At 51.6% G+C, this 10,592-nt stretch overlaps 1 protein-coding gene across 3 annotated transcripts; it reads left to right on the top strand.

Annotated features, from left to right (window-relative positions):
* The first annotated feature begins 1,251 nt into the window (after nucleotides 1-1,251).
* Alox15b (arachidonate 15-lipoxygenase type B) lies at nucleotides 1,252-9,816 on the top strand. 3 transcript variants are annotated; one of them, XM_038328062.1, is made up of 14 exons: nucleotides 1,252-1,398; nucleotides 1,485-1,707; nucleotides 1,958-2,039; nucleotides 4,782-4,904; nucleotides 5,111-5,214; nucleotides 6,427-6,599; nucleotides 6,797-6,943; nucleotides 7,036-7,239; nucleotides 8,054-8,140; nucleotides 8,283-8,452; nucleotides 8,634-8,755; nucleotides 8,856-8,956; nucleotides 9,034-9,204; nucleotides 9,637-9,816. In XM_038328062.1, the coding sequence occupies exons 1-14, from the start codon at nucleotides 1,252-1,254 to the stop codon at nucleotides 9,814-9,816; spliced, it is 2,034 nt and encodes a 677-aa protein (XP_038183990.1). The 3 variants fall into 3 exon arrangements, with proteins under 3 accessions (XP_038183990.1, XP_038183991.1, XP_038183992.1); XM_038328063.1 differs by lacking the exon at nucleotides 8,054-8,140; XM_038328064.1 differs by lacking the exons at nucleotides 8,054-8,140; nucleotides 8,634-8,755 and having other exon boundaries at nucleotides 8,283-8,442; nucleotides 8,859-8,956.
* The last annotated feature ends 776 nt before the right edge of the window (nucleotides 9,817-10,592 follow it).

Raw genomic sequence — 10,592 nt, forward strand, 5'->3', positions numbered from 1 at the left:
TAAAGTACTTCACTTGTTATAACAACGAAGGAGTTGATGCAACACACACTGAATAATCTCTGCTATTTCCACCTCTTTTGAAAAACTTCTGAACCTTCAGGCACCTAAGAGCCCGCACCCCCTGCCCTTTTCCAACTCTATTCTCTGCTAGCCCGTGGCTCAGACATCCCTGTGCCGGTGACTTCCAGGTACACACCCTTCAGTGATCACTAGCCCTGATATTTAATGGGCACCTAAACATTGTTTCCAGATCAGAACCCCCAAATCTGTTAGTTCCCTAAAAAACAAACCAAACAAACCCCTCTGTCTACAGCTTCCTTTTGCCACTTTTCACTCATTGAACCTCTGCCTTTCTCCTCTCCAGGGACCTCGGGGCACAGTCAGTTCCCCCAACAGGAAACCGTGCTCCCTGGACACACCCATTTTAAAAAGACATATTTTTAATTTATTGTTGAGATTTTCACATATGCATACAATGTATTTTGATCATATCCACCCCTATCTCCCCTCTCCAACTCTCCCTGAATTTCCCCCATGCCGCCTCCCAACTTCACCTTCTCTTCTTTTTTAACAATAACCCACTGAGCCCAATTAGCGCTGCCGACACACGTGCACCCTCGGCTCACCTGTCACCTCCTCTGGGTCTCTGAGGCCTTTTCTCTCCATCCCAATTTGTCAGGCTCTCGCTTCAGCAATGTCTGATGCTTTTTTCCCAGCATTCATTATCATCTAAATTTCTAATGCATGTGAATGTTTTTCCCCCTTGTGCTTGGCTTTAATAAGCATCCAGACAAAGGTAGAGTCTTGCCTGAATTGTGTCGGCAGTATCTAACAGTCCCGGCGCAGTGATAGCTCTCAAAAGTATTTATTAAAAGAAATGAAGGGATGCACGTAGCTGAAGAAGAGTTATAGGAACCGGGGGAGTGGATCCTGCACATACATTTAAATCTAAGCCGGCTCATAAATTCAATGGCTGTACTCCACAACCCAATTCCATCTGGAACTTGCCCTGGGGATCCGCGTCACTCCCCTGTCCCAAGTGCCACTCCAGGTTTCAGTCTCTCAGCCCAGCTCCTCCCTGCCCTAATTCTGGTGGTGCCTTTTCTGGTGGCAATGAAACCAAAAAGGAATTCAGTGGCAGCAAACATGTTTCCCCTTAACCTGGCACGGTGGGCGGGGCATACCTGAGGTAGAGTCACCCAGCCTGGTAGTCCGTCCACCTCGCAGTAGAGAGCCAGACTGGTTAGGAGTATGACTAAATTCAGGGTGAGAGTATCCACCGGGGAGGCTTGTGGGGCTGGCACCTGGGACAAGGTGTCTGTCAGCATCGTGGGGACCCAGGGAGAGAGCCCTTTAGTGCCTTTGGACCGTCTGGGCAAGGAGTTCACTGCCGGTGCTGTGAGTGTTTGGGGGAGCGGGCAGTAGCGATGGTGGAGGAGGGGGCCGGAGGGACCACCCTCGGCATACTAAACATTCCTTTCTAGGAAGAGGACTTCGAGGTGACGCTCCCCCAGGATGTTGGCGCTGTGCTGATGCTGCGCGTACACAAGGCGCCCCCGAAGCTGCCCCTCCCGCTTGGGTCCCTCAGGCCTGACGCCTGGTTCTGCCGCTGGTTCCAGCTAGAGTGGCTGCCAGGGGCTGCACTCCGCTTCCCGTGCTACCAGTGGCTGGAAGGGGAGGGGGACCTGGTGCTGCGAGAGGGAGCAGGTGAGAAGGCCAAAGAACTGACTGGGGCTACTGCAGGGGCTCAGCAGTGTGGAGGAGGCTAGGGTTGGGACTGGAGAGGCGAACTGGTGTGGACACCAGGAAGGGGCAGAGGGGGGGAGGGAGGAGGGGGAGGGGGACTCCGCTGCTGGTCCCGGGGTGAGGGGACCAGTGGGTGGGCGATAATAGAAGCGGGAACGTTTGGAGCCAGAGGTCAGGAGAGAATCATTTCAATCCACGTTCCCACCCACAGCCAAGGTCTCCCAGGAAGACCACCACCCTGCGCTCCAGCACCAGCGTCAAGAAGAGCTGAAGGCCAGGAAGGAGATGTACAGGTGAGGAGGGAGCTAGCCATTCTTACAGAAGGACTCACTTAGGGGTGGGAAGCCGCCAAAACAAGAACTAACATTGAGCCTGGACCTCAGGCCCAGCGGCGTTAGCAACAGTGGGCACCTGCGACTCGCAGGCCCTCTGACTCTAAACTCGTGGTTGAGCGGGGAGGGGGGAGGAAGGACTCTTACCAAGCCTTTCGGGTGACTCTGGCACCCACTCAAGTTTGCAAACTACTGCTCTAATTGGCCATGCCCTGTGGCTTACTCCTCCTCCTCCTTCCTTGGAGGCTGTTGTTTTGTCTCTTTCTCTCACCTGTTAGGGGCTTGCATTCTCTCATAAACACGGCCGGAACTCCAGGCATCTCCTGGGGAACTCGGAACACGCCCCTAGAAATGAGACACCCCCCTAGGTAGGGGTGCTTTCTCTATAGTCTGCTCAGTGGGAAGAGTTAGAGGGGAGAAGAGCTACAAGGAATGAGGGGCTCCTGCGAAGTAAAGGTCAGCAACTGTACTCGGGTGGACATTCTCAAAAGAGCTTGGTGCTCTTAATCTTGGCTGCTTTCCAAGTCCTGGGCTGCCTGCTTTTGCCCCAGGTCTCTGGAGACCAAGCAAGCATCCGCTCATCTGTGTTCTGGTGAGTCTACATTTGTCATGAAAGCCATGACAGTAAATCTCACAGTGACACCCAGGCGGGAGAGGGCAGATAGTGAAATCTACCTCATCCTTGATGATGCAGTGTTAGGGAAATCATTTAATCTCTTTGATCTTTATTTTCCTTTTATTTGGGTTGTTAGGGAAAACAAATGAGAAGTGGTTAAGAACACAGCTAATAAAACCTGGGACTGTAATTCTGCACTCAGGCAAGGCTCTGGGTTTGTCCTTCAGCAATGCATTTGTTATAAAAAGAAAAACCAGGGCTGGGGGTACAGCTCAGTTGGTAGAGCGCATGGCTAAACAAGAAACCTCGAATTTGATCACCAACACCACAGAAAGCAGATATGGTGACATTTGTAAGATGGAAGCAGGAGCATCAGAAGTTCAAGGTCACCCCTAGCTGTATTGTGAATGTGGGGCTTAGTATATATGAGACCCTACCACCCTTCCCGAAAACAGAAACAAAACAAAAAGCCACTCAGCACAAAAACTCTAAACTCTGAGTAAAAGTGTGTGGTTAGTGTTATTCCTGTGTCTGGTCTCTCTGTCTGGGTCCTTAATATTGTAAATAAAGCAAGGTTTCAAACTCCAGCATTACCAGCTAGAGAAGGCAGGCTCTCAGCCGACCTCATACCTACTGAGAACCCCAGATGAATCAAGTACAGGATTGTTTGAGACAGAGTTTGGCCACCATCTGGTGGCAGTATACTTTAACTGCAAACGTCCTTTGATGTCAGAAGCTCAATCTAAAGGTTTTTTCATTATTAAACTGTTTGGTTTTGATAGTGGATTAAACCCACATGCTTTGCACTCTAAGTAAGCACACTTTCGTGATTTATATCCCCACTCCTTTTATTTTTATTCATTTTTTAAAAGTTTATGCCTGGTGGTGGTGATACATGCCTTTAATCCCAGAACTTGGAAGGCAGAGGCAGGCAGATCACTGAGGCCAGCCTGGTCTGTAGAGTGAGTTCCAGGACATCCAAGGCTACACAGAGAAACTCTGTCTTGAACCCACCCTGCCGAATTGTAATTACATTTTTCTTACAAGTGTATGTCTATGTGTACACAATATATGATATTCATATGGAGATCAAAAGGTGACTTGCAGAGATTGACTCTCTCCTGCCACGTGGGACCTAGAGATTGACCCCAGGTTGCTAGATTGACAGTAAGCAGCAATTTTTAATATCTATTTTTATTTATTTATTTTTTACTGGGGATTGAACCTAGGGCTTTGTGCATGGTAGGCAAGTGCTCTGCTGCTGAAGTGTGTGTGTCCCCAGCCCTGTGAAAGCTTCTATATGTAGAGAAAGGGCTGCTCCATGTCGGCTTCAACTCCCACAAGCTATTTTCTGAACAATCCCAAAAGCTTGTTCGGCTTGTTGGGACAGAATGTTATTATTCCACCAAAAGGTCTCTGGTTGTGGCTTGCATACTTGTGGGCCTTAAAGACAGCTGTCTTAGGCCATAGCTCCCCAAGCTGTGGAAGCTGAGCCAAGTGCCTCTATATGGGATGTCTGCCAAAGCAACTGACTCCTTGGGGCTAACCCAGCTCAGGACCGCGTCCCTTCCCAAGCTGCATCTCCATTAGGCTCCAGTTACTTCAAACAGATTAAAAGCAGGTGTGTCAACAAAACTCAGGGTATTTACAGAAGTACTAACAGGGAAAATAGCCACCTATCAGGCCCTGAACCAAGGCAATTCCCTCCCATTTCCAGATGCTTTTCTCCTCCCCTCTCCTCAGCTCTCCCTCCATCCTTGTCTCTCTCCCTCCTTCCCCTGCTTTCCTGATTCCCAGCTCCCAGCATTCACATCCTATAATCCAGATACTTCAGACACCCTGTGCATCCATTTGGCTCAGCTCCAACCTCAAATTCCTTAAGGGGGACTCTAATTGGCTCAGAAGTCTCCTGTGGGGACATGTGGCTTACTTAAAGCCCAGTGAGCATGGGGGAAGGGTCTCAGGAAGGTCCCTGTTGGCAGAATGAGGCTAGCTGTGCCCCCCACCCGGGGACAGGACTCCTCTGTTTCCATCCAAGGGCTCCCACAAAGCCTTTGGCTGATCCTTTGCCTCTCACCCTATTCCAGCTGGAAGACTTACGCTGACGGTTGGCCTCGCTGCCTTGACCATGCGACTGTGAAAGACTTGGACCTCAACATCAAGTACTCCGCAGTCAAGAATGCCAAATTCTACTTTAAAGTTCATTCTGCGTGAGGATGCCACACTGTTCATTGTCCCCACCTCTATATCCTCTCTTCTAGTCAATTCCCTACCTCAGTATAGATTTAGCTCACTCAGTCTTCTCAAGGCATAGTTTCCTGTCTGGTGTGACAATGGCTGCCTTGGGGGCACTGACTACACCAGGCAGACAGGGGAGGGTCTCCTGTGCCTTCTCACACTTCACATGTCCTGTCAGGTTTACAGAGCTGAAAATCAAAGGGTTCCTGGACCGCACAGGACTCTGGAGGAGTCTGAGGGAGATGAGAAGGATGTTTAATTTCCACAAGACTCCTGCAGCAGGTGAGGCCCTGGGCCAGGATCCGGACCTCTTTCTGGGACATCAGTTCCCATCACCACCAGGAGGCTCATAACGAATAATCACTTCACCTTGTGGCTTTAGGCAATCTCCTTGTCCTTCTTACTAGACCTTAAAGTACCCTCCAGAGACAAAAGAAGTGGTAGGCAGAAGGGACCCTGACCTAATCCAACAGCTGTCCAGATAACTGTGACCATCTGTGTCTATGGACACAGGACTCACAGCAAAGTCAGGCTGTGGTTACTAATAAGACTCAAACCACATCATTAGTGTTCCTTGGAAGATGTACTTATTGGCTTCAGAAATGGGTAAAGAGGGACCCACCCTAGCTTTCAGGGCACCTAGAAAGCTCTCATGGGGGGGGGGGGTTAAGTGAGTATTAACACTGAGGTGAGGGGGGCTGGAGAGATGGCTCAGTGGTTAAGAGCACTGACTGCTCTTCCAGAGGTCCTGAGTTCAATTCCCAGCAACCACATGGTGGCTCACAACCATCTGTAATGAGGTCTGGTGCCCTCTTCTGGCCTTCAGACATACAGACAGAATATTGTATACATAATAAATAAATAAATATTTAAAAACCTCACTGAGGTGAGGCTAGGGCAGAGAGTGCTCCAGGGCCGGGGGACAGAGAGATGAAGGTCCTGAAGATGGAAGAGTAGAGCACCCATAAGAGGAAGAAGTTGCTGAGCCCCGCATGGGCTGGGCAAGGGAAGGAAAGTCAGGGAGAAGAAGTTGTGCCCATGCTTGTGTGGACTGCTCCAGGGCTGTGGCTGCGTAGCAGTGAAGTGGACAGAAGGGCCAAGAGACACCAAGGATGGAGAGTTCATAGGACTTAGCAGGAAGAAAAGAAAGTTGCTTCCTACGGAGTTTCTGGGCTCTGCTATGGACAGTCAAATAGATATACATGCCATTCCTTGGGATGCCAGGAAGGGGGTGGAGGCTGAGCTGGAGGAAGAACCCACATTTGGGATACATAGTGAGTCACCTGGGATGGTATCAGGGAGATGGCATGATGTTGGGCTGAGACTAAGATTTGGTCTTTAGTGAACAGGCAGTAACCAAAGCCAAGGGATCAGGAGGCCACTGTAAGGAGTGAAGAAATACCCAGGATGGACAAGAGGAATTTCATCATTCAAGGAAGGAGAATGATGTATGAGCTGTGGTGACCGGTCCCCATGTCCCCCACCTTCCTGCAGAGTATGTGTTCGCGCACTGGCAGGAAGACGCCTTCTTTGCCTCCCAGTTCCTAAATGGCCTCAACCCGGTCCTGATCCGCCGCTGTCACAGCCTCCCAAAGAACTTTCCAGTCACTGATGAAATGGTGGCCCCAGTGCTGGGCCCTGGGACCAGTCTGCAGGCTGAACTGGAGGTGGGCATAGACTGCAAGCCCTGCCAATCTTCACGAGTTTCTTCGCGCTCATCCTCCTATTAGGGACAACCATGTGTTACCTAACAAGAACAACCTCTCTCAGAATGCACTCCCCTGGCAATCGTGGGTCCTCTTCTTTCTGCCTGCCCCCTCCTTCAGAAAGCCAGGTACAGTCGTGGCTCCCCTTTCTCCTGCAGAAGGGCTCCCTGTTCTTAGTGGATCATGGCATCCTTTCTGGAGTACAAACCAATGTCATCAATGGAAAGCCTCAGTTCTCCGCAGCCCCAATGACCCTGTTATACCAGCGCTCAGGGTCTGGGCCCCTGCTCCCCCTCGCCATCCAGGTCTGTAAGAAGGCAGGAAACAGGGGGAGGGTCCCACTGAGTGATTGACAGACACTGACACTGCCTTCCTCCCCGCTGGCCCTGCCCACCAGCTCAAACAGATCCCCGGACCCGACAACCCCATCTTCCTGCCCAGCGATGACAAGTGGGACTGGCTACTGGCTAAGACCTGGGTGCGCAACGCCGAGTTTTCTGTCCACGAGGCCCTCACGCATCTGCTGCATGCGCACTTGGTGCCGGAAGTCTTTGCCCTGGCCACGCTGCGGCAGCTGCCCCACTGCCACCCTCTCTTCAAGGTCAGTGGCTCAACACGTCAGCCCAAGCCAGGCGTGATGGCACCTGCCTTTAATCCTAGCACTTAGAGAGCTGAGGCAGGAGGATCTCTATGAGTTTGGGACCTGCCTGGTCGATATAGCGGAGTGTCAGGACAGCCAAGACTACTACGTGGAGAGATCCTATCACAAAACAAGGTGGCTCCATCCATAACCCAGCCTGTAACCAAGTCTGTGGAGCCCTGGGCTTTATCCTGTACCTGTAGTGTCTCTTCCTAGTGGTCTTTCCTCAGGTGGCCTTACCCTTCCGGGCTTGGATGCAGGGTTCCTATTCTGACTGAAAAACAGAGTAGGGTCTACAACCAGGGCCTAGGAGAATATCTAACCTGAAATCAGAAAGTGTGAGCAGCCATTGGGGCAGGGGAGGGGGAACCTTCTCAGAGACGTCTTAACTTGATGAAAGAAACAAATGTATCCTGTAAAGGCTCCACAGGCCCTGCTCTATGCTCTTCAGTCGGACTGCGGCTCCCAACACCTGGTTCCCAGACTTAAGCTAAGGGGGACAAGTCCACATTGCCCTGCCCCAGGGATAGGAAATCCCAGGAAGTTTCCAAGGTCCTCATTTGACAAAAAGATCTGATGTTTAGAGAGACAAAAAGGCCTGCCCGAGGACATAGGACAAGACGCTGTGGGACCTGTGCTCATCCATGGGCGGGGAGTATCATCACAAACTACAGCTCCTGGCCTTGCTTACTCTTTCTGTGCTGCTCACGGGGTAGGTGGCTTTGTGGGGGTAAGTCCAGGCTTCCCCAATTTTGCTGTCTTCTACCCCTTGCAGCTGCTGATTCCCCACATTCGGTACACACTACACATCAACACGCTTGCCCGCAAGCTGCTCATCGCCCCTGGACAGGTGGTGGACAGGGTAAGCAACGCCTTTGGCCGGAGGAAATTCTTCAATTGGAAGAATCTGGAGTCGTGGGGTGGGAGTGTCTCTGCTTCCCTAACACCAGCCTGCCCCTGCTTTTGAAGCAAGGTTCTGATGCACAGGAGCTTCTTTCCCTTAGTCCACAGGCCTCGGCACTGGAGGGTTCTCCGAGCTGATAAAGAGAAACATGGAGCAGTTGAACTATTCTGTCCTGTGCTTCCCTGAAGATATCCGAGCCCGAGACGTGGAGGACATCCCGGGCTACTATTACCGGGATGATGGGACGCAGATCTGGGGGGCGATAAAGAGGTGAGGGAACCATCCCCAGGAAGCCCCGGGGTGGGGGGGAAGGCAGAAAGACTGGGCGGGAGATGGGATGCCCTGGAGAGGTTTACGGTGAGGAGGGCTGGCGTGCATGACACTGGGCAAGGAAGCTTCTCGGCGTGGGTCGAGTTCGGAGCCAGTGACTGAATCCAGCTGCACCCTGCAGCTTTGTCTCTGAGATAGTCAGCATCTACTACCCAAGTGATGTGTCTGTCCGAGAGGACCAGGAGCTGCAGGCCTGGGTGAGGGAGATCTTCTCTGAGGGCTTCCTCAGCCGAGAAAGCTCAGGTACAGGGACCTCAGCCCTTGGGCCCAGCCCAACCCTCTGGCCTCTCTGTGAGGTCCTAAGATCCCCAGCAGCCCCCACCCCAGCCCAGCTTTCCTACAGGTATGCCCTCCTTGTTGGAAACCCAAGAAGCCCTGGTCCAGTATGTCACTATGGTGATATTTACCTGTTCAGCCAAGCACACAGCTGTCAGTGCAGGCCAGGTAAGGGAAGGTCCGGGCGAAGGCATTGCCATGGAAGGCCCGGAGTCTTGTTCTCATCTTGTCCTCTCTGCCTTCAGTTTGACTCTTGTGTTTGGATGCCCAACCTGCCACCTACAATGCAGCTACCGCCACCTACTTCCAAAGGCCAGGCTCAGCCTGAGAGTTTCATAGCCACTCTCCCGCCAGTCAATGCCACATGTGATGTCATCATTGCCCTCTGGATGCTAAGCAAGGAGCCCGGAGACCGAGTAAGTGTGGAGGTAGGAGGTCAGGCCAGGCTGGATAGGAAGTACGTGCTGTTTACCCTCCCTGGACCAAACTCAGCCCTGACATCGAGCCCCCCACTGCACTCACACCTCACTAGAAGGGAAGACACGTAACCCTTGGCCATTTCACAGTAAGGATCAAGTGTCCAAATCAGATGACGAAAACTGTCACTCTCAGCAGTGACAGTCACATGGCACTAAATGTTAATTTAAATATTCAAATTAAATGGTCAACGAACTTACAGATCACTGTCACTTGGGAAAATGTTTAGGAAAGGGACAGGGTGAAGCTCAACCAAAGAGTGTGCAAGGTGACTGGGTCAGGGTACAAGCTGTGGCTCTAGCCAGCTCAGGTGGGTTGCAGCTGCTCAGAGGTGGGGACCTCAACAGCTCGACCCTGTGATTGGTCCCCAGAGGCCTCTCGGCCACTATCCAGATGAACACTTCACAGAGGATGCCCCACGGCGAAGTATGGCTGCCTTCCAGAGACAGCTGATCCAGATCTCTAAGGGTATTGCGGAGCGGAACCGAAGCCTGGCACTGCCCTATACCTACCTGGACCCTCCTCTCATTGAGAACAGCGTCTCTATCTAAAATCCTGGAGAAGTGGGTCCCATGCGACCTACAGACCCTTTGGCCATATCACTCCAAGCTGAGTGTCACCCAGAGAAAAGTGACTTTCAAAATGTACGGGTTCCCCAGGTGCTTCTCCTAGACAGCCAGGCCCCATCTAACTCACCTATGAAACACATCTACACAACTAATAAAGCCAAAGCGGACAAACCTAAACTCCTGCAGAAGACAGGACCTCACAGGACCTCCCAGGACAGGGACACCGAAATGTCTGGAGACACTGAGGCTCAACTCTGATTAAGGGCTTTGCGAGTTCACTTTGTTCACGTCCCATTAACCATGAACTGTCACGAAAGCATAGAATCCTGTCCCACTGCCCACAGTCAGTGAGACCTCACGGTCATCACTTCAGACAGGCTTCTCAGCAAAACAGGAAGCAGCCCGAACAAAACCACCTACAGGCTGGCCTTAAAAATGAATAGAACACTGGGAAGGGGTTACCAAGAGGTGGACTGTCACCTACGGGCTCACCCTGAATAGAACACTGGGAAGGGGTCATTGGAGGCCAGGAACAAAGAGAAGGATGGGTGACTCTGTGGTTAAGAGCACTGGCTGCTCTTCCAGAGGACCAGGATGACTCATAACTGTGTGTAATTCCAATTCCAGGGGATCAAACACCCTTTTCTGGCCTCTTAGGACACCAGGCATGCAGGCATAATATCCATATACATAAAAATTAGGTTTGGGGTTTTTGTTCTTAAAAAAGGAAGGAAGACTACCCAGGCCATTTCTAGCCC

Source organism: Arvicola amphibius, chromosome 4, assembly GCF_903992535.2.
Source record: "Arvicola amphibius chromosome 4, mArvAmp1.2, whole genome shotgun sequence".
In the NCBI taxonomy this organism is placed as follows: domain Eukaryota; kingdom Metazoa; phylum Chordata; class Mammalia; order Rodentia; family Cricetidae; genus Arvicola; species Arvicola amphibius.